The following is a 24756-nucleotide window of genomic DNA, read 5'->3' as shown; positions in this document are numbered from 1 at the left end:
TTTGTAATTTAATTAACATCCTGGCTTGTCCTGTTCTTTGTGGCAAAAAGTGGAAATGTATTTCCTTTCATTTCTGAGTTTTGTTTGAAAAAATTCAAATGGAGCACCTGGGAGAGCTTTTCATCTCTCAGATCTGTCGTGTTACTTACATCCTGCGCCAGGCCTCCAAACATTCCTCTTTCAAGTGTCCTTTGGGCCAGCTGTATTGCTGATTGTGGGTCATTGGTTTTTGTTTGGTTTTGTTTTGGTTTTTTGAAGGTTAACTTCATTTGGGGAAGATCTGGGTGCAATCAGCAATCAGTGAGCTCCAACCCAGTTTTATTAGCTCTGTGAGTAATGGATTTTGAAGAGAGATTTGGCCACAGACTATCTATTCAGTGAATGTTGATTGAGACTTTCTAGGTAGCAGGTGCTGAAGGTCAGCAGTGACCTGACTCCATGGAGGTTTCAGTCCAATAGAGGAGGCAAACATTAAGCAAATGATTGTAGAAATTAAATGTAAAATCAAAATGTGATTTATGAAAAATCAGTACAAGGGTACCCTGAAATCGGGTGAGGCAGATTGGTGTGGTATGGAAAGACAAAAGAAACCAGGACACCTCCTTCTGGAAGTAGACGTGAAAATCATGGCTGGTTGGTCTTGTGCTTCTTTCTCTTGTTGTCCTCCTATCTAATGACCCCCTCCCACCCCAGATTTATCACATACATGTGATTCTAGACAAATGGACTAGGATAGTGCTAGAAAGGATGCAAAGGGGGAAGAGAAACTTCCTGTAGCAAAAATATCATTCAGAGAACTTATTTGAAATTAAAGAAATGAATGTAATTACCAATCTGATCACTACATTAACATTTTTTCTATCTTCTCTCTCTTTCTTTCTTTTTATTCATATTTTCCCTCTAGAGAGGGAGACAGTGAGGTGCAGAGAGGATGAAGTAAGCATGGTAAATGGAGGTGGGTCACAGGTCACAGATAAGCAATCATGAAAAAAGGAAAGTTCTGGAAAGAGAGAAAGCTGGATACATACTGCACAAGTTTCCAATAAATAAAATTCCTAAAAAGAAATATCAAAGTGTTTAAACCAAATATTTCCCTCAAAATCAGATGGTAACTAGCTGGGCCTGGATGAGCATGCACTGTTACAGGATTCAAACTTAGAGTCTTGAAGGGAAGTGAAGACCCTTTATTTCCATTGTGTTCCTTAATTAAGACCACTTTCTTCACCAGGGTTTTCTCTATTTCTGAGCTTCATTCACTTTTTTCTTAGGAATCAGTGCTCTTTATAAATTCATTATTTACTTACTTTTCTTACTTACTAAATGCTTCTCCTCAAATAGGTGTTTTTTTCCCTGCCAAAGTACATTTCTAAAACTAAGAGTCTTCCTTCCAGCAGTGGCATTTAGTCAGCCAAGTCTAGTGGACACATACTATGTGGTTGGTGTTCTGGCTTGACTGTTCTGTGGGAAACAGACATAGATATCAGAGATTCCTACCATCTAAGAAATTAGATCACAGAGAAGGAGATAATACAGAGAATGCTATATTTTTAAGTTGATTTATTTATTTTTGAGAGAGAGAAAATGAGCGCAGGGCAAAGAGAGAGAGAGAGAATTCCAAGCAGGCTCCACACCGTCAGCATAGAGCCAGATGTGAGGCTCCAACCCAGGAACAGTGAGATCATGACCTGAGCAGAAATCAAGAGTTGGACATTTAACCGACTGAGCCACCCAGACACCCTGTTGTTTGTTGATATTGTTAACAGAAGTGGTAGAACTAACAGATTTTGAGTATCTCCTAAGCATCAGACTTTGTGTAAGAAACTACAATCATTGCTTAATTTTGTACTTTTTCATAATGTTGCTATAAGTATTTTTTTAATGTTTTATTTATTTTTGAGAGAGAGCACAAGCAGGGGAGAGGTAGAGAGAGAGGGGGGCAGAGGATCTGAAGCAGGCTCTTCACAGAAAGCAGCAAGCTGCTGCAGAGCTCGAACTCATGAATGGTGAGATCATGACCTGAGCCGAAGTCAGACGCTCAACCCACACTGACCCCCAGATGCCCTGTTACTACAAGTCTTAAATGGGATACTCTGTATAACACACGTAGAAAAGTGGTAATGGATAGTGTTCACTAACTGTTCAAGAGCACACACATATGTTCTGGCTCTCTGAGTTTGATCTGATTCTCTCTCTCATCAGAACAGTGCCAACTCCTGCTTCAAGGGGGAAGCAAAGCACTTCTTATGCAGAAACAGAGACTGACCCAGATTTTTATTTATGAGACCTTGAAAAATTTGTGACTTCTCCCTCTGCTAACACATAGTGTGCCAGTGTAATGCCACCTTCCAACCTGTGCAGGAGAGCCTCCAGGGATGGATCACGTGCTGTAGGCTCCTGCCTTTGAATTCTGGGTAACTCAGGGTGGTTCGAACTTACACGGGCATGAGCAGAATGTGGTCAGACTTCCTAGCCTTTGTGCATCCACATGAGGGGCTCCGTGGTTGAAGAAATGTGAGCATGATTGCATTCAGGTTCAGCTAGGAGGGCTTTTTGATCAGCACATTACAGTATTGTTCAGATAATTTAGGTTTAGTTCATTGAAAGTCATTTACTGGTCTCTTAGTATGCATTGCCACCAGTGGGGCACTATAGTTTCAGAGGTGATATGACTCCATCTGTGCTCAAGAGACACTCAGGGGCTAGTAGGAATGATAGGTACATAGATAGGTCTTTGTAGTATAAAGTTGTTATTTGATGACAGAAATCTGTGCAGAACCCTATGGGAGCATATCTTTTCAACCTTCGCAGTCAGTGAAACCTTCCAAGAGGAGATGACACTCCATATGATCATCAAGAACCTGAAAAAGCTTGCCTGGTGAAGCAGTACATGAGTCAGGGTTTAAGCTTCAGAAGGGGAAAGAGGATAGCATTCCAGAAGTCAGGGACAAAATGAGGTAAGACATGAAGAGCAAATGTCTTCCCTGTCTTGATCTCTTCTTCTGCCTCACTCCCCTTAGAGCTTGGAAAGAAAATATGTTATTTACAAAAGTACTTTTGCTCCAGAGTCCCCTCCAATGGACCAAGCTGAGGAAAGGAAAAAGAAGGCACAGATTTCAAAACGGAGGCCCTCTTTAAATGGCTGTCCTTTTACAGGCAATACAGAAACCTTGAAGGTGCCCAGAATGACATCAGTAACTAATAAAAAAGCCTTGGAATGAGAAATAACTCAGAATTTCCCAGATCATTAGGGATGATTCTGAAATCAGGATGTGACTTTTGCACAGTTGTTTAATCTCCCTTGTTAGATGACTCTTGAAGATTACCTAAAAATTAGATTTCCTGAAGAGAAAGTGGGTCTCTTAAGAGATTTGAAGAAAAACTTGAGAAGAATATTTATGTTCCCTAGGTCAAAAGCAGACTAACATGTATTTGAATCCTAGTTTGCCACTCTCCAGATATGTAATCATGGAAAAAATGCCTAACTATCCAAGCCTCAGATGAGGAGAATAGTAACACCTATCTCTCAGATGTGAAGATGTATGTAAAACGTAGCATAGTTACTGGCATGTTAGCTAAAACTTCCATTATTGTTGGTTTTAATATTGGCATTAGTGTTAGGATTAGTATTTCTCTTAACATTAGCATTTGTTTTAATACTGGTATTGGTCTTAGTAATACAAAGCAAAAAATTATTTATGCTCTAGCCAAAGTTGAATCTGAGAAGATTCTACTATGCCATATCAGGGTGCTTCCTTTGGACCCTTGCTTTTGAGTTAAATATGGCACTTCTCACCAGATCTTGTTCAGTAATCTCTTGTTCAGTCATCTCTTGCATGAAACACTAGAAGAAAATAAATTTAAAAAGGAAAGAGAATATGTGGCTGGCACCAGAAAAAGCATTGTTTAGGTCTCTGGATTGTTCCCTATTGTCTACAGCACATAGCAGTCAGGCTTTCAGCCTTGTTTCTTGCCACACTCTACCTCACATCCCAAGTTCCATCCAAATAGTACTTCAGGCTCACCAGATGTAGAATCAAGCTTCAGATGGATCCCATCAGGTGCTTTAGAGTATACTTGGCACCATAGGGTTTATTTCACTTTGAGGTGTGGAGGTTGGGGATTCCACTATAACTCCCAGGCACATCTAAGTAAGGATGCTTCAGTCACCCAAGAGTGATTATTCTGAGGAGTATGCAGATGTGAGCCTTAATTTGTAAAAGGGACTTCCATGAATTTGAGGGGGTGCAATAACATCTGCCATAATCCATTTCAGGATTTCACTGTTCCCTCAAAACATCATCCTCTTTTGTCACTTATATCCTTTATACATGTTGTTGCCTTTGCTGAGAATAGCTCTTACCTGTGTCATCATTCTGGATCCTGTTTCAAACTGGGAAGCCTTAGAGTTAGTGATGATCCATTTCTGTTTCCACAGAACTCAGCTTATGCTTGTCATTATGACTATGTTACTTAGCTGCACATGTACGTAACTCACTTAATAATTTATGATTTTCTCAAGGTCAAGAACTGTTTCTTATTCAGCTTATATTCTTATCATGTATTACCAAAGGGAATGATGATGAAATAGATATAGAATACTTAAGAATCTGATGTCCTTTAAGATTGTGTCAAGTGAATGATGCATTTGTTTTTTTTTTTTTGCTTAAACTTGAATTCATAATGTTTTTCAATGAAAGAGCTTCCATCTAGCAGCCAAACTAACTTTGTAGCTTAAGAAACTTATACCCATTTCATCCATTTCTTTGTCCTTCATAACTATATTCAGCAAATACTTATTGAGCATATGCCAGGTGCTTGGCTATGGACTAGAGATATAAGGATAAGCAATACTCAAATATCCAAGTCCTCAGAGACTCTTTGAGTTCAGTGTACACACACACACACACACACACACACACACACACAAATAGAAGACATACAGCATGATAAAAACTGTGATTGGTAGAGTATAGGGAGCTATGGGAACACACACAAAATCTCACATTTGCAGTTCACAAAAGCTTTCCAGAAAAGATAATGTCAAAGTTGAGGCCTAAAGGATCAATGAATTTTAAAATGAATAACTTTTACTAATTTTAAAATGAATAACTTTTTGAGAATCATGATTGGTTTCACAGCCTAATTTAAGATCTTATCAGTCTTTAAAATGGGTCTTAAATTTATGAAAATAATTAATTTAAAATAAATTCTTTGTGACATCATGGGAGTTCAACTAAGTTTATTATCTGTGTCTTGATAGTAATTTGTCCAAATAGTTCACTAAAGTGTATACTTTAAAGGATGGGATCTGTACCAAAAATAGTAAGATATCTAGGAATGATACTAAAAAGTTAAAAGACCTGTACTCTGGAAACTATAGACAACTTATGAAAGTTATTGAAGAGGATACAAAGAAATGGAAAAACATCCCATGCTCATGGATTAGAAGAAGAAATATTGTTAAAATGTCTATCCTACCCAATGCAATCTACACATTTAATATAATTCCTATCAAAATACCACAAGAATTCTTAACAGAGCCAGATCAAACAATCCTAAATTTTGTGTGGAACCACAAGAGACACTGAACAGCCAAAGCAATCTTGAAAAAGAAAAACAAAACTAGAGGCATCAGGATTCTGGATTTCAAGCTATATTACAAAGCTGTAGTCATCAAGACAATATGGTATTGGTACAAAAACAGACACATAGATCAATGGAGCAGAAAATAAAACCCAGAAAATGACCCACAACTGTATGCTCAACTCATCTCTAACAAAGCAGAAAAGAATGAATATCTAGTGGAATAAAGTCTCTTCAGGAAATGGTGTTGGGAAAACTGGACAGCAACAGGCAGAAGAATGAAACTGGACCACTTTCTTAAAACATACACAAAAATAAATTTAAAATGGATGAAAGACCTAAATGTGAGACAGGAAACCATCAAAATCATAGAGGAAAACACAGGGAGCAACCTCTTTGACTTTGACCACAGCAACTTCTTACTAGACACATCACCAGAGGCAAAGGAAACAAAAACAAACATGACCTGTCAGGACTTCATCAAGATAAAAAGCTTCTGCACAGAAAAGGAAACAACCAACAAAACTAAAAGAGAGCCTACAGAATGTGAGAAGATACTTGCAAACAACATATCCAAAATTTATAAAGAACTTATCAAACTCAACATCCAAAACACATACAACTCAGTTAAGAAATGGACAGGAAACATGAATAGACATTTTTCCAAAGAAGATATCCAGATGGCTAACAGACACATGAAAAGATGCTCAACATCACTCATCATCAGGGAAATACAAATCAAAACTACAATGATATAGCACCTCACACCTGTCAGAATGGCTAAAATTAACAACACAAGAAACAACAGGTGTTGGCGAGGATGTGGAAAAAGGGTAACTCTCTCGCACTGTTGGTGGGAATGCAAACTGGTGCAGCCACTCTGGAGAATAGTATGGAGGTTCCTTAAAAAAATAAAAATAGAACTACCCTATGATCCAGTAATTACACTAGCAGCTATTTAACCACAGGACACAAAAATGCAAATTCAAAGGGGTACATGCACCCCAATGTTTATAGCAGCATAATCAATAATAGGTAAACTATGGAGGGAGCCCACATGTCTATCAACTGATGAGTGATGAAGAAGATGTGGTATATACATACAATGGAATATTACTCAGCCATCAAAAAATATTGTAATTTGAAATGATGTGGATGGAGCTAGAATGTATGATGCTAAGCAAAGTAAGTCAGTTAGAGAAAGACAAATATATTATTTCACTCATGTGGAATTTAAGAAGCAAAATAGATGAACAAAGGGGGAAAAAGAGAAGAAAGCGAAACTATCAGATTCTTGATGATGGAGAACAAACTGAGGGTTGATGGAAGGAAGTGGGTGGAAGAAGAGATAGATGATGGTTGTTAAGAAGGGCACTTGTGATGAGCGCTCGGTGTTGCATGTAAGCAATGAATCACTGAATTCTACTTCCGAAACCAATATTGCACCGTATATTAACTAACTAAAATATAAATTAAAACATTTAAAAATTAAAAAAGAATAAAGGATGGGATCTTTCTCTCAACCTGCCAAATCTCACTGTAGGAATTCTTCAGGAACTACAGTAATCATTTTAACTTTGTAAAATTTTACTTCTGGTACTCTTGGATCTTGATCAGAATACAAGTATTTCCTGTTACAAGTGGCATGAAGCTGTTTTCACATATGTGAAATTTTAAAAAGCTTAAACTCTTCAAAAAAATTAAAAAAATGGAATTACCATATTATCCACTTCTGGGTATCTATCCCAAAAAATCGAAAGCAGGGTTTCAAAGAGAGATTTGTATACCTGTGTTCACAGCAGCATTCACAATAGCCAAGTTTGGGAGCAACCAAACTACTCATCTACAGATGAATGAATAAACAAAATCGGGTATGTATATACAATGGAATATTATTCAGCCTTAAAAAAAGGAAGGAGATCCTGTCACATGCTATAGCATAGATGAACCTTGAGGACATTATGATAAATAAGCCAGTTATAAAAAGACACATACTGTATGATTCTGCTGATGTAAGGTATCTAGAGTAGTAAAATTAATAGAAATAGAAAGTAGATTATGTAGAATTGTGGTTGCCAGGGGCTGGGGGCAGGAGGAAGGGGTGTGGGAAACATGGATATTGCTGTTTAATGACTATAGAGTTTCAGATTTGCAACATGAAAAGTTCTGGAGATTGGTTACACATTAATACAAATATACTTAATATTACTTAACACTTAAACATGGTTGTGATGGAAATTTTTATGTGTATTTTACCAGAATTTTTAAAACAGTATTTAAAAAACTGGAAGTAATGATATGCTTATATTCATTCCACAATCCTGAGGTGAGAGTAACAAGATAAAAGAGTTCAGAAGTAATGGGGACGCTGCTCAGGTAGTGGTGTTAGGGAGTAGCTTATAGGAGAATAAGGAAGCTTGAGCTCTGTCCTATAGGCAGTGGGGACCACTGAATGGGTTTAAAGAGAAAGACTTTGCCAGTTTGCGATTTCAGAAAGTTGCCTGGTGCAGTGTAGAGGATGAATGGGAAAGAGCAATCTCAGTGGCAGTCTGGACAGTCCAGAGGTTCCCCGGATGGGACCTGATAAGAACTTGAATGTGGGCAGTGGTGGTGGTGGCAGATGAGGATGCAGTGGACTCAAGAACTATTTAAGATATAAATTAGGCAGACTCAGCGATTTATCAAATTGGCAGATGAGAGAATGAAAGAGAGGATGGAGTCTGACTGATTCCTACTTTTCTGGTCCAGGTGACTGCATAGATGGTAGTATCTCCCTGAGAGAGAATTGAAGGGGGTGGGGGATATGGAGGGGAAGTGGCCTGAAAGCCTGAGAAACTAAAATGGGCATGTGTATGACATTATTCCACTCTCATTGAACACATAATTAATCAAGAGCGAATGTTAAACTTTATTTCTGCTTCTGAGGCAAATTGCCTTCCCAAATTACTCACAGGGTTAGAAAAACAGAAGTATGGTACTTTTCACTTTACAGAAATGTTCTGACATCATTCTGTTCAGTGTTCTTAATGAAGCATTTTCCACTAAGCTGTCAATTCAATCATCAGGCTTGTGCTTCACATCCTTATGGGAGAGGAGGACAGGCTGATGATAGAAATAGGATTCAGATTCAAATTATTTGGACAGGATCCCGGATCTTAGGCCCACTAGGTAGGTGACCCTACCAGTTTTGATAGTTTATATGTTTCTAGGAATTTGTCCATTTCTTCCAGATTGCCCATTTTATTGGCATATAATTGCTCATAATATTCTCTTCTTATTATTGTATTTCTGCTGTGTTGGCTGTGATGTCTGCTCTTTCATTCTTGATTTTATTTATTTGGGTTCTTTCCTTTTTCTTTTTGATCAAACTGGTTTGGGGTGACCAATTTTGTTAATTCTTTCAACAAACCAGCTTCTGGTTTGATTGATCTGTTCTACTGTTTTATTTTGGTTTTGATAGCAAGGATTTCTGCCCTAATCTTTATTATTTCCTGCCTTCTCCTGGTTTTGGGTTTTATTTGCTGTTCTTTTTCTAGCTCTTTAAGGTATAAGGTTAGGTTGTGTATCTGATACCTTTCTTCCGTCTTTAGGAAGGCCTGGATTGCTATATACTTCCCTCTTATGACCACCTTTGCTGCGTGCCAGAGGTTTGGGGCTGTGGTGTTATCATTTTCATTGGCTTCCATGTACTTTTTAATTTCCTCTTTAACTTCTTGGTTAGCCCATTCATTTTTAGTAGGATGTTCCTTAGTCTCCAAGTATTTGTTATCTTTCCAAATTGTTTCTTGTGGTTGATTTCGAGTTTCATAGCATTGTTTTTGAAAATATGCATGGTATTATCTTGATCTGTTGTACTTGTTGAGGGCTGATTTGTCTCCTAGTATGTGATCTATCCTGGAAAACATTCCATGTTCATTGGAGAAGAATGTATATTCTGCTTTAGGATGAAATGTTCTGAATATATCTGTTAAGTCCATCTGGTCCAGTGTGTCATTCAAAACCATTGTTTACTTGTTGGTGTTCTGTTTAGATGATCTGTCCATTGTTGTAAGTGGAGTGTTGAAGTCTCCTACTATTACGATGTTATTATCAATGAGTTTCTTTATGTTTACGATTAACTGATTTATATATTTGGGTGCTTTCACATTTGGTGCATAAATGTTTACAATTGTTAGGTCTTCTTGGTGGATAGACCCCTTAATTATGATATAATGTGCTTCTTCATCTCTTGTTACAGTCTTTATTTTAACGTCTAGATTGTCTGATATAAGTATGGCTACTCTGGTTTTGTTTTGTCAACAATTAGCATGATAGATGGTTCTCCATCCCCTTATTTTCAATCTGAAAGTGTCTTTAGGTCTAAAGTGGGTCCCTTGTAAACAGCATACAGATGGATCTTGTTTTCTTATCCATTCTGTTACCCTATGTCTTTTGATTGGAGCATTTACTCCATTTACATTTAGAGTGAATACCGAAAGATATGAGTTTATAGGCATTCTGTTTCTTGTAGAGTTGGAGTTTTTGATGGTGTTCTCTGGTCCTTCCTAGTTTTTGCTGCTTTTGGTCTTTTTTTCCCTTATCTTTTCTCCTCTTGGAGAGTCTCCCTTAAAATTTCTCTCAGGGCTGGTTTAGTGCTCATAAACTCCTTTAATTTTTGTCTGGGAAACTTTTAATCTCTCCTTCTATTTTGAATGACAGCCTTGCTGGATACAGAATTCTTGGCTGCATATTTTTCTGATTCATCACATTGAATATATCCTGCCACTCCTTTCTGGCCTCCCAAGTTTCTGTGAATAGGTCTGCTGTAAACCTGGTCTATCTTCCCTTGTAGGTTAAGGACTTTCTCCCCCTTGCTACTTTCATGATTCTTTCCTTACCTGAGTATTTTGTGAATTTGACTATGATATGCCTTGTTGATGGTCAGTTTTTGCTGAATCTAATGGGAGTCCTCTGTGCTTCCTGGATTTTGATCTCTGTCTTTCCCCAGGTTAGGAAAGTTTTCCACTACGATTTGCTCACATAACCTTCCACCCTTTTTTCTTTCTCTTCATCTTCCGGGACCTCTATTATTCTGATGTTGTTCCTTTTTAATGAGTCACTGATTTCTCTAATTCTTAAATTGTGCTCTTTTGTCTTAGTCTCCCTCTTTTTTTTCTGCTTCATTATTCTCCATAAGTTTGTCCTCTGTGTCACTCATTCACTGCTCTATCTCATCTCTCCTTGCCGCCATGGCATCCATTTGAGATTACAGCTCAGTTATAGCAATTTTTTTTATTTCATCCTGACTAGATTTTACTTCTTCTATCTCCACAGAAAGGGATTCTAATCTATTTTCAACCCCAGCTAGTATTCTTATTATTGTGATTCTAAATTCTCATTCAGACATCTTGTTTGTATCTGTGTTGATTATATCCCTGTCATTTCTTATTGCTCTTTCTTTTGGGGTGAATTCCTTTGTTTCATTATTTTGAAGGAATAAAAGGAATTAATAATGTAAAAAAATTAAAAAAATAAAAACAACACACACACACACACATACACAAAAATCAAATAAATGATGATAGATCCTAGGTGTGTTTTGGTCTGGTTTCTGAAAGAAGTTTGATTGATTACAGAAAAAAAGGGAAAAAAGGAAAATGTTTGAAAATTTGAGAAAATGAATGCAATGGAATAGTATAAAATGAAAGGATGGAAATAGAATTTGACAATGTTACAAAAATTATAGTAGAAAAAAATATTTGTAATAAAAATTGAAAATGAAAATATTTTCCCCTTTTTGTATTGAAGAAAAAGAAAAGAAATGAAAAAGAAAAAGAAAATTGAAAGATGGACCAAAGAACAGACTGAAATATAATTGAAATTGTATTGTTTTCCCCTAGAAGTTAAACTATGAAGCGCTTTATAGTCCATAAACTAAGCAGGTGGAGAGATTTGTGGTGTTCCTGTAAAGCTAGGTTGACCCCCATTGGGCGGGGCTTAGTGTAACGGCTCGGTTCCATTCTCCACTAGATGGTGCTGCTTAGCTTATGGTGTGGATTGTTGTGGCGACTGTAGGTGTGTATGCACATGCACAGGACGGGTGAAAATGATGTCACCCAGCTACCCAGTGTCTAGTATTGGAACTCTGTGCTCTCTCCAACCTGTAGTTGCATACTTTTGTCTCTGGCTTCCGTCCACTCTCCGCTTTTACACTGTCTGTGACCAAGCCAGCAGCTTGCCAGGTGTCACTTGCCTCCTGAGTTTTATCTCAGATGAGGCTGTGTTTCCTGACCCCTCACTTCTGAGGGATTGCGGCTTTGGTCCACTCAGACCCTCTGTGGGAGGGTCTTACCAAGCAATGGCTGGGTGCTGGCCGCACCCAGGAACGTTCTCGGGAACATGCTGCTTGCCGATGCCCAGAGACTGTGGCTGGGTGTCAACCCGCCCCAGAAAAAGTTCATGTGATCATGTCCTTTCAGGGATTATGGAAAATCACAACACACATTGGGCACTGGGCTTCACCCTTATAATGACCTTGTTCCAGCACCAGCGAATATGGTTGCTCTCTGGGATCTGCTGGGACCTGGTGGCCACACAGCCTCTACCAAATGTCCCTCCAACATTGGAGCCGCTTCTCCCTGTGTTGCCTGAGGACCTCCCAGACCTCACTGTGCTCCTGGGAATTCGCCTTTTCCACCCAAGCACCGCCAGGTATTAGGCTGTAGAGTTTCAAACTCTGTGCTCCTGTTTATAGAGTCTTAATGAAATTTAAACCCTCTCCTTTCTCTTTTCTCCCTTTTTTCTTAAGTCCCTTGTGTACTTTCCCTCCAGCTGCTTTTGGGCAGGAGGGATGCTTTCCCATACTCTCCACCCATCCGTCTCCTCTCTTCACAAGCAAAAACATCTCCCTGCCCTCCACAGCTTCTCTCTCCCCCAGTTCACCTCTCCACCCCGTGTTCCTGCTGAGTTCTTTGTTTCACGTTGTGCATATTGTTGTGTTAATCCTCAAATAAGTTTTCTAGGTGTGCAGGATGGTCTAGTGTTGATCTGGCTATATTTCAGGGATGAGAGATGCAAAACACACTTCCATACTGTTCTATCATCTTGGCCCCTCCCCTGTTAGCTGTAAGTTTTTTGTTTTTTGTTTTTGGTGTTTTTTTTTCAACTAATATTAAGCTGGGAACATTGCAGAAAGCCTTCCTATAAAATATAAGTAATTATAGTCATCTTGTGACTAAGAGTGGACAACAGATCGAATTCCCGACCCTGGATGGTTCTCCTTGTTACTGTCAGATTATGAGTCAGACTTAGAGCTGATGTCCAAGAAATCCTGTTTCACCTTCAAAATGACAGTAACATAGCATGATTTTGTAAAAACACATGTTGTTAATAATCTGATGTGATTAAAATAACTGTTGGTGATAACAATAGTGAGGTACTGGGGAAAAGTTTATATGGTACGGTTAAGTCTAAGTTGATGTATTATGATAATATTTATACTTGTGCATTCACAGAACAAAGGCAAAGCAAGGCAAACTAACATTTTGTTAGCTGGGTTGGGAGTGGATATAGAATATTCCCTTTTTTTCTTTCCCAGGTAGACAAACAGCCTTGAAACAATGGGACTCTGAAGGGGCAGCTCCAAAGGGAAAGGAGTGAGCAGTAAAGAGAGACACAAAGATAGGAAGTACAAGCCAATGCCACAGATGGAGACTAACACGATGACTAGGGCTGTACTTATCCCTATTATTCCTTGTCCTGATCCTTTTCCTCCCTACCACCTTCCTTAGGTCTGGTTGAAAGACTTAAAGATAGCCTTTGCCAGAGGTTGCCCTTATTGTTACAGGTGTGTATAAAGAAGACAATAAAAGAGAAAAGGGGTCAAGAGAGAATGAACTATTATCTCTTTTCCTTCAGGGAATCATCTGAATATTGGAAGACCCTTTGCCTTGATTTTTGAAGTTCTTTAAAATGAAGCTCCATTTTTGGAAACTGTGATCCTTTGTCCCAGAGTCTGGCTAACCCAAAGCAGTGCTCCTTCTCTTTGAATGTGAAAGGAAGAGAAGAGTGTCTTCCTTTTGTGGAAAAAAAACCCACATTTTTCCACATTTCCCAGGGAACTTAAGCCTTTCACAAATTCTGAAAACAAAATTAAGTTTCCTGGGGCACTTGGGTGGCTCAGTCCTTTAAGTGTCTAACTCTTGATTTTGGCTCAGTTCATGATCTCACAGTCATGAGACTGAGTCCTACATCAGTCTCCATGCTGGATGTGGAGCCTGCTTAAAATTCTCTCTCTCTCCCTCTTCCTCTGTCCCTCCCCTGCTTGCACTCTTGCATGCAGTGTCTCAAAATAGATAGATAGATAGATAGATAGATAGATAGATAGATAGATAATAAGTTTCCTGAATGGAATGTATCAGAATTCCATTTTATTTCCCAATCCTTTTTTCTTTCTCCATCCTTAACCTAGAAATTTTCACACATACTTAGGCAATCTGGTCATTTGGATGATTACTTCCTCATCTATTTAGGTAAATTGTCTCTTTATCATTTGTTATCACCCTTCTGTACCTTATGAATAGAGATAGTAGTGGTCAGGTAAAAACAAGTCATCTGGGTTGGTCAGTATTGAGGTTTGCTCAGCATTCAGTATTGAGGTTGCTTATGGTGACCCGTAGAAGAGTCTGTAGCAAAGCCTGTTTGGTGAATTTGTTGTCTGTTTAGTCAATAGTAGGTATGTACTGTGTCCCGTATATGAAGTTAGGATGTGAAGTTATCAACCATACCCTTTGCCAACACTAATGCTTTTCTTCTTTCTTCCCTGTCTTTTCTCCTAGAAGTATCGATATCAAGATGAGGACGCTCCGCATGATCATTCTTTACCTCGACTAACCCATGAAGTAAGAGGACCTGAGCTGGTGCATGTGTCAGAAAAGAACCTGTCTCAAATAGAAAATGTCCACGGATATGTCTTGCAGTCTCACATCTCTCCTCTGAAGGTCAGTTATATTGTTGTCAGAGCTGGTGGCAGTGGTTGGTCTGCCATGCTAAGGGCGATGTTTGTTGACCTGATTAAATGAGGTTGTCTTTAAACGCTACACTGGCCCTTGGAAGCTAACGGGTCTTCCTGTGTGGTTTGGAGGCTTACCTAGAGCTCCTGACACTGGGCATTTGCTCTTGCAGTTGTTTGAATGTCTTGGCACTCTTTTTAGTTGCTAAGACTGGGCTAAGGAAAGAGCAAGGGATGAAAATTGAAAGGGAAAATAAGTTATCCACATATTTAGAAAATCCAGAAGTACATCAAGATTTTGTCCAAATGCTACCTCTCCATCTCTGTTCCTGGTCCCAGATAATACAAAGGAAGTAAGTATAACATGTTAACACCTAATGATTGCTTTGCCATCTAGACTTAAAAAACCATGTGAGTTGGCTCATCACTGCCTCAATTTTAAACTATATTTCTTTCTTTCCCAACACTTTCTACCTTTTTTCCTTAATTTGTAAGCAATTTCTTGATAAATGGTATATTGACAAAAAAAAGGACAATTAAATGAGAGGATTTTCTGTGCTCTTTGGTTGCAAATTACTCTCCCTTTTTCTTTGCTGATGCCATGGGATTTTGTGCTTAGGATAAAAGCTCATAAATGTTTATTAGAGTTGAAAAAGTGGATCTAGAGTCAATGATGTAACAGAAGAGAATTCAGATAAAAAAACAAAACAAAACAAAACAGATAAACAAAAAAACCTACTAAAATAACTCTTTGTTTATTGCTAAAGAAAATCCTATTTTTCAATTTTGTTAGAACATTTACTTCATCAGCACTTCTGCATAGCTGTGTCACAATAAAAAATAAAGCCATAAAAGTGGCCCTAGTGCTTTCTGGAATCTTATACCTTCTAAAACATCAAAGAGAGGCTAAATTGTATTTTAATATTGTTCCAAAATTTGGCACATTTTAAACACCCTGGCATCCTAAAAATGTATTCTCAAATAAACTAGCTCCAGTTACCACTAATTACTTAAAATCTTAGGCTGATTTTCAAATTCTAGCAAATATGTTTATATATTTAAAAATATGCAAACCTTATGCCTCTGGAATTCATTGTTCAATTCTTCCCAGAGCCTTATCAGAAATGATTAAATGACTCATGGAAATGGGTATGTTTAGTCTCGAGAAGAAAAGATTAAGGATTGGAGGACAAGGTATTTACCTTCTTACACCTCTAGAGCTGTCATGTAGAAGAAAATATTGATGTTACCCAGAGGGCAGAAGCAGAGCTACTGTGCAAAACTAGCAGGAATGTATATATGGGATCGCTGTGAGACCAAGACTCCTGGCAGTTACTACCCCAAACAGGTGTAGACTACTTGATAAAGCAGCAGTTTCCTATACCTAGAGATTGTCCAGGGCAGGCAGATGACCTGGCAGTGGTATTGTGCAAGGGATTCCTTCAGCAGGAGGGTGTACAAAATTGTCTCTAAGGTCTAAATCTAACTGTAGGAATCAGTGAATCTATTCTGCAGTTGGATTAATACCTTCCTTCTTTAAACAAATGCTCATGTTTGCAAACAAATACTCACACTTACTCTGTGTACTGACCAGTGTAAATCAAGAAAGGGCAAAGGTGGGAGACTGGATTGCATTTAAGAGTACTTAAATTTCAGGTGTTTACCTTCTAACTGCTTGAAAGAATCCCTGTAAGAACCTCCACAGGGAATCCTTTCCTTCTTTTCACCCTGCTTGTCTTTGTCCCTTTCGTAGCACATTTGAATTAGTTCTAGAGCATAGCTCCTAAAGACTTCAAGCTGAGAAGATTAATCAAGGCTAGTCTAAAGGCAGCATAGTTGTAGTAAACAAACAAACAAAATGAACAAAACAATAAAAGCATGTTAGGGTATTAACTTTATATATTAAGTCTTAAGCATGTATATGATATTATAATTGTCTAACCACCTACACTTTGGCTGATTACACCATGTGTTATGCCATTATTGGAAAATGTCTATTTGGAAAATGTCTATTAGAGTTAAAGGAAAAGTTTGCTTTTTCTGTAGATCGGATCTCAAATGTAAAGGAATCTTTCCTACTTACCTTTATCCCTTGCCCTCCAGGAATCTCAGAGTTAAGTTATCTTCAACGTTGGTTTTCCTTTGAGTAGGTTTTCTGTTTCTGTTTCTCCCTTCTGTCTTACTTCTTATTCTCTTCTGGTAAAAACAGTGCATTGGTTTTTACTGTAGTGGTGTCTTTTATGGAAGACACCTCACATCAGTTTTAAAAGTGGCCACCTATGAATAATAAACCCCTGATAGGAAACATTCAGGCATGAGTATGTTTGCCTTCCCTTTTGGAATCACCAGTGCATGGTGTGACCCCCAAGGTATTGTGAAGAAGATGGCAAGGTGAATTCATCCAGGACTTCTGTACACAGGCTATGAAGTAGCAATTTTGGAACCAGGACTTTCCCCCCATGACACGTTAGAAGTGTTTGTGCTGAACAAGATATGCTTGTAGATTGTCTTAATGAACAGACTATGTACCTTTCTTACGTCAACAATAGTGATGAAGACAAACCGGCATAAATTTTCCAGAAACACACACACACACACACACACACACACACGCACACACACACGTAGAGTTTGCCAATTTCATGGTGTAAATACACCCATCATGGCTGAGTTCAGGCTTCCACCCTGAAGCACCTGACTGCATTTGGAAAAAGGAAACAAATGAGGCCTCACAGGCCAATGTGAGCTGGCTCCAGCGCAGGCAGGCTCAAACACATGCAATTTTATAGCAACAGGACACATCTCCTAATCAAGTTGTTAAGGGATTATTGTATTACAGTTCAAGTGTTTGGAGAACCTGCCATGACTAAAATCTAATGTGTTATTTTCTCATAAAGGAAGCCTATTAGAGTCAGAGAAATGGTAGGGAGGTACAAATTCTCAATTAGGACTGACACATTTTCAACCTTTCTGCTCCTTTGATCTGTCTGGTCCTCTTGGGTTAAGCAGTAAAAGAGGGAAGAGTGAGGAGGCAAAACCCACAAGCAGCTAATTCCCCCTGAACCTTACTTAGGAGTCAATGCAGCTCTCTTGTACTAATTAAAAATTTACATATGGCATGCCTGAACAGAGTGGGAGATTGCTGGATAACAGTTGAAATGCCACACTGAGCAGGCTCTAAATCATTAGCTGAGCAATCTTACCATTGCAGGTTTGACAATCATTTTCTTCCATCACCGCTTATCACTGGAAGCCTCAGTTCTAAGATTCATTTGCCTTTGGTGCACACCCGCTGCCTAGCTGATAGATGGGCTTGCTTAGCCTGTTTTCATTAGAATGCCTTAGCCATTGTGAAGTATGGGGTTGGAAAGAGAAACGCAATTTTGCAGTGGATTCGACAGAATTTGCTTTCTTTGCCTTGAGATGGGGATGTTTTCCCTTCAGATGCCACATAGACTCTTGCACAAAAGAAACTGGCCTATAATAAAGCATGAGGATTTTCTTTTCAGTTTAAGTCAATTCCAAAATATTAATCGAGTCTCTACTGTGCACATAATAATAGGTGATGGGGAAACAAAGGGCAGTAAAACTCGATTTCTTTTTGAGTGTGAGCAGGGAAGGGACAGAGAGACAGGAGACACAGAATTTGAAACAGGCTGCAGGCTCCGAGCTGTCAGCACAGAGCCCGAAGTGGGGCTCGAATTCACAAAATGCAAGATCATGACCTGAGCCGAAGTTGGAGGCTCAACCGACTGAACCACCCAGGCTCCCCAGTAAAACATGATTTCTAAATATACTTACCACTTTCCTAAAAGACCAGAGTTCTAATTATTTGTTACTTATTCTCACTCTGCAACAGCAATCAAATTCCTGAAGCCTATGTACTGTGAGACCTCAGCCATCTAGCCGAGTACTCTTTACAGAGTATCTGATAAGAGAGCAAGAGAAAGAAGAATGGGAAAGGGGAGGAGGAAGAAGGACAGGCAGGCTTATTTTTAAGAGCCTGGACTTCAGAATACCTGGATTTCAACCCTGGCCCTTTCATTTGGTAGCTATGTGACCTTGATCAAGTTAACGTAGCTTGGCTTTCTTATTGGAAAAAATGGAGGTTACAATAATATTTATGTCATAGGATTTGTGTACTAATTAAAGTAATACACGTAAACTGCTTAGGACATGCTTGGCACATTGGGACCACTCACTGGATGTTGTCTTTGACCTTCTTGTTACCATCAGCCAGCTATAAAGACAAAGGCCTTAAAATCACTTTTACTAGATTCATCTCATTTTACCTCTGTTGAGATTATCTCTGCTGAGATTATAATTTAAAGTTATAAATAGTTCTCTTTAATCAAAAAACTAGTAAATAGGGATGCAAATATTTGTAGCTCAGGTCTCTCTGGATCCAAAGCCTGTATTCTTTATCACTCCTGTGCTGTATCACCTCTCTCTAAACTATTCTATTTTTAAAGAGATTTTAGATTCAAATTTTCACTTACTGGGTCCATGTATGTAAAAGTAGAAGGTCCTTTTTTCTTATGCCCTTATTCTTAATTGTTATTAAGCAGATATATAAGGGAATACATAAGAAATTCGGTTTTTCGAAGTGAGAGTCATCAACAGTAGTGATAGATGGAAACTTTATAAAGAAATAGAAGGAAAATAAGTTCTTTCTTTAAAATACCTCAGTTCACCCAGTGGTAAGCTCCCAAGAGACTATCTTCTTCTCTTGTGGCAAAACAAAACAAAACTAACAAAAATCAAAGCTGGTATTTGGGCGCTAGTTTCCTTTTGGAAAATCCTTTGCTCTTGTAAGAACATGTTTCTTGGCAAGAAAAGCACACTTCTGTTTTGAGCAATTGAAGAATTTTCTGCATTGAGATACACTCCTCATAGTAGGTGCGCTTGTCATTGAAAATCCCAAGTAAGTCCAGCCAATCAGCCACCATGTTTCTTCTGCCCAGGATATGGCAAGATCTATTTCTATAAGTTTTATTTGGTTATTTATTCTTTTAAAATGTTCATTCTATATATGCTTAATTTTATAAACTATCTTATCATTTTCAGAAATAAGCAGTGTGAAAGTTAGACATTCCACCACAAATTAATTAATGAATAAAGTTGTTTCATGTCAACCAGACATCTGTTAGAGCAGAAATCCAGCTGATTGTTCTAATTCTACTTTTCTTCAGAACTATTGGTTTTGTTTTAATAAATTTACTGTCAATATTACCATCATTATATGAATACCTGCACAGTCGAGGTTTGTGCTGGTTTTGTTTATTATTATGTCCTTAGTCCTTCGACAAATACTTGTTGAATTAGTTATTTGTAAGTGGAAATATGAACACTCATAAATAATTATTTTCTATAAGGTTGGTGACATTAATAGAAAAACAAGCAAGCAATCAAGGCACAGACTTCTTATTTTCCCCTTTCTGTTGTCCTGTTTTCCCTGACCTTATCATCATTGACAAAGAATTTCATCAATTTTCATGCTGCATTTTCCTCATGTATTACATATCTGAAATGTGTCCTAGGGGCGCCTGGGTGGCTCAGTCGGTTGAGCATCTGATTTTGGTTCCAGTCATCATCTCATGGCTCATGAATTCCAGCCCCATGTTGAGCTTTGGACTGATTGCATGGGGCCTGCTTCAGATTCTCTGTCTCCCTCTCTGCCTGTCCCTGCTGCCCCCTCACTCCCACCCACCGCTAGCGAGCTCGCTCTCTCTTTCTCAAAAATTAATAAACATTAAAAAACCGTTTTTAGTGAAATGTGCCCTAAAATCAATGATATCTTGCAACTAAAACTGGCACCATCTCCTAGGATACATTAAAAAATGTTGTGTCTTATGGTGATAACCTTCTTAGACTCAGTGACTATTTATAAGGAAGATTAAAGCTGTTGTTTCATAGATTGGTGTGAATTTCTTTAAGTAGATAAATATGATTTTCTGTATTCTAACTCTCATGTAGATGACAGTAAACAGTCCTGGAAGCTTTACTGGAAAATAGGAATATGAGAGGTTAGGATATCCTTCTATACCTTTGAACAACTGTGCATATGTTGAATGTCTATGGAAAAATAGTGGAGAAACCCTAGGCCGTGCAAGTTTGGGAAAATTATAGGAGAGATTGCTTATGAATGTTGGAAGCTGGTATATAGAATTGAGGGCAAGAAAGATAACAAAGTGGACTTTGCTCCACTATTTCCTTACCAGCATTGCCAGAGACTGCTCATAGGAAATATATTTTAGCCAATAGTGTAAGTCCTCTTCCTCTATGAAGCCCTACCTGTTAACTCTTGTCTGACTCCACTTGGTCATACCATCTTATGGTACATGTAGCTTGCAAAGTTATATATATATATATATATATATATATATATATATATATATATATATGCCTTTTTTCATTATTTTAAATAATTTTTGCATAACTATATATTGTCCTTTCCTCTAGACACTACATTTGTCTTGCTCTTAATAAATGTGTAAACTACTATAACTAGACCATATCTTATTCTTGTTTTCTTTTTTCTTTTTTCTCCCTTATTGGCATTTATAATGAAATTAGACCAGTATTTCCCAAAATGTATTGGTGGATTTTGGTCACCATTATAAGGAAATGAAGGATTTCCCTGAGTTTTTAATATGATAACATGTAATATAAACCTCTAAGATGGGGATATGGTTAATATACAGTATTTCCCAGACATGTTTGGCCATGGAACACTTTATTCAAAAATTTTTTAGTTGAACCAATACACTTTGAAAATACTGTAACAGAGACATCGACCAAGACTAATACAGACAATAGAAATCATGACATAAAAATTCATTCTTTCCCTGAAATCAGACTCAACGTGATTCAAATATCAGGTCCTCTACTTAGTAGTTATGTGAGCTTCCTCAAGTTACTTAACTTTCTTTAGTCTTGGTTTTCATATTTGTAAAATAGTGGCATCCACTTATATGCTTCACTGACATTTAAGTGAGAAAAATCTATGCAAAGATAGCTCAGAGCTTGACACATGAAAAATATACAAAAAATGATAGCTATCCTTATTGTTAGTGATATATTAATATTATTCCAATATTCTAAACTAGGAACTTTTGAATTATTATTGGAATTTTTTTTTCATCTTTAGTCTCTCCTTTGTTTTCAAATGGCTTAGTGTTCTCACCTTCTTTGTATCCACAGCTTCTATCCCAGTCCATGTTTTCATTACTTCTAGGCAGAAAGTATTATGGTTATTGTAAAACATCATGAGCTTTGGAGCCAAAAATATGTGCTTGAATTCTGATTCTTCATTTTCTGGCTGGATAAACTTGGGAAAATCATCTGGCATTTCTGAGATGCAGTTAAGTTGAATATGAACAAAGCTCTTTTGTGTTTTGATTGATTCATTCATGCATTCATTCATTTGTACCTTAGAATCTCTTTGACTTCCTACCGTATGCTGGGCTCTATGTTATTCCCCAAGGATACAAAGAAGAACATGCCTTCAAGTTGCTTGCATGCTATAGTTAGATTAACATATTTGGAGATGCATACATAAAATATGTCATACTATGTCCCATAAAGAAAGTATCAAACAACAGGCAAATTCTTAAGAAGTAGAGAAGTGATTTAATTTTCTCTGAGGTTGGAGTGCTACAGATGCATGTGGTCAGAGAAAACATAATAGAGGAGGTCATTTTTTGACTTGATGGAAGTAGGAGATATAGGAGAAAGGTCATGGTTGTCTTAGACTCCAGCAATTCTGTAGCAATATGGAAGAATTATAGAAATTTCAGACAGTGGAAAAGGGAGAGATAGAATAAAGGATCAAGGAAGGAGTACCAGGTCCACATCATGCCAGAAAGCAAGGAAAATGGGCAGGAACAGGTAATGAAGGGTCTTCTGTGGATATTGGACTTCACCTTGGAGGTAATGACAAAATGACTACACAGTTTAAAAGAGGAGAGACACGGGCAGATTTGCAAATTAGTGTATTACTCATGTCATGTAGCAGATTAGAAGAAAAACAAGAAAACGGTGATATCACAATCAAGGACATCAGGTAAAACACCAGAGGCAGACAAGCTCTGGGATAAAGCAGAGGCATTGGGGATAGAGCAAGGGATAGATTAGAAAGCTTATTTAGGAAGAGATATAATCAGGACTTGGAGACCTATAAATATAGAAAGTAGAGGAGAGAAATAAATAGAGTTTAGTTCACTTTTTTTTTTATTTGACCAAGTGCATGGAGGAGGTATTATGGAATGAAATCAAGAATGCCAAAGGAAGAGAAGATTTTAAGATGGGGTAAAAAGATTATGAGTTTGGGTTTTAATATTGGAGTTTGAGGTATTTTTGTTGTACACAGGTTGAAGATTTTCACATGTGGTTTGAAACAAAGAACTGGGAATTGAGAGAGATCTGATCTGAAAAGGGAGACTTGGAGCCTTCAGTGTAGTTGAAACAGTGTGGCCAGGATTATCCAGGAAAAAGGGATGAGAGATCTGATGACATAAGTACAGGAGACAATACCACCAGGCCAGGGTTTTAGGGACAGAAAGGGGCCTGCTGAGGAGACCATAAAGCAGTGAGTGATTTACCACAATACACATTTTAATGTTTCTTAACTGACTTATACATTTCTAGTAAAAGATCATATTTTATACAATAATAAAATGTAGGCTCCACTGTATTGCTTAGAATAGTGTTAGCCAAACACTAGATGTTTCTCAAATATTTGTTACTTGGTAATTATTTTTAAAAAGAGAAAGAAATACCTTATGAAATATATTTGAATCCAATAATCATGGAGTCCTGACCATCAACTGAAAAAATGTATTTTTCCCTTTTAGCCATAGTGCTTTTAGTAATATTACTAATTAGAAAACTAAGCTGATTTTGCTATTTTAGAAAATTCCTAACTTTAAAAAAATGTAAAATTCATTCATTTCTCTCTCTTGCCACTAGATGGTGCAAGTAGCTGAGCTGATAGTTAAGGAAGCATCTGGTCTTAAGGGAAAAACCGGAGATTTGTGAGGCTAAATTGAGAAGCTCTTAGTTACTAAAAACATAAGAAGGTTTTGGCAGGGATTTGCATACTTGTGAATAATGCATTTTTGTTCCAGACCCAGACTTTGGTGAAAGGAAATGGCTGAGTGAAATATGGTCTTGACAGACATATATACTGATTCCAGACACAAAACCTCCTGGTAGAAATTCTATGCAAATGAAACATTTCTTCAGTTATCATTAATTGGAAAGGATACTGATAGCATACCTCAAACAATCCTGGACATTCAAACTAGAAGTTTGGAGAAAGGGAAGAAGAATATAATAGGCATAGGATCTAACTCATCATCTTATAATTCAAGAATGCTATCTAGAATTAGCCACTGTGGGTTCATGGGTTTTCATCATGACTTTGGACAGATAAGTCAGTGGAGTGACATCCAAATCCCCTATTTTGTTCATCTATACACTAATTATAAAAACAACAACAACAAATTTTCTCTAAGAAATATTAGATATATATATTAAAGGTATAATGTTTTAAAAAATGAGGAGTACTTATAATAATCCTACATAAGTGTCATTAGTGGTTATTTGTAACTGCAGGTATTCCTAAGTGACATACAGAAGTTCTTCTCAAGACTAAGATTTCACTACTTCCAAGGTTTTCTGTAAGAGTTTCTGTAATATACATAAAGCTCACAGACATTGTACCCTTACAGGGGCTTAATGAGAATGTTTTCAATTATTTTTTATTAGCAAATATACATAAAACTATTCCACATCTCACACATGCATTTATAAATAAGTTTTGGTATCTGATTGGGCTATAGAATTTTTAACTCTTTCCCGACTAATTCAGAAAAGGAATAGCATGTAGTGGAAAGCAGATGGACTTTAGAATCAGACCTGTTTGTGTCCATATTCTGTCTGTTTTGCTTCCTGGCTGTGTTTAGCAAATCTATTGACCTCTTCCCTACTGTACATAGTAATATGGGACATACAGAGTTGCTGTAGGTAATACTTGATATGATACATGAATAGTCTTCAGCATAGCATTTGACATCTACTAGGTGCTCAGTAAATGGTAATTATTGCATATTTTAAAAATAGAAACTGTGTGAAAGAGCAAATCTGAATTTCAGGTCAGTAAACTCTGAACTCTCAGTAAA

At 37.6% G+C, this 24756-nt stretch overlaps 1 protein-coding gene across 7 annotated transcripts in view; it reads left to right on the top strand.

The window, feature by feature from the left end:
• The window catches only part of DLG2 (discs large MAGUK scaffold protein 2), a 2057646-nt gene that overhangs the window by 1055152 nt on the left and 977738 nt on the right, over positions 1 to 24756 (top strand). For 6 of the 7 annotated variants that reach the window (XM_053202597.1, XM_027039894.2, XM_053202582.1 and 3 more), the window contains one exon: positions 14400 to 14561. In XM_053202597.1, coding sequence (XP_053058572.1) covers positions 14400 to 14561 — 162 coding nt within the window. The remainder of the gene's footprint in view (positions 1 to 14399; positions 14562 to 24756) is intronic. The other variant, XM_053202585.1, reaches the window with a different exon arrangement.

Source organism: Acinonyx jubatus, chromosome D1, assembly GCF_027475565.1.
Source record: "Acinonyx jubatus isolate Ajub_Pintada_27869175 chromosome D1, VMU_Ajub_asm_v1.0, whole genome shotgun sequence".
In the NCBI taxonomy this organism is placed as follows: Eukaryota; Metazoa; Chordata; class Mammalia; order Carnivora; family Felidae; genus Acinonyx; species Acinonyx jubatus.
This window is presented reverse-complemented; position numbering and strand designations above follow the sequence as displayed.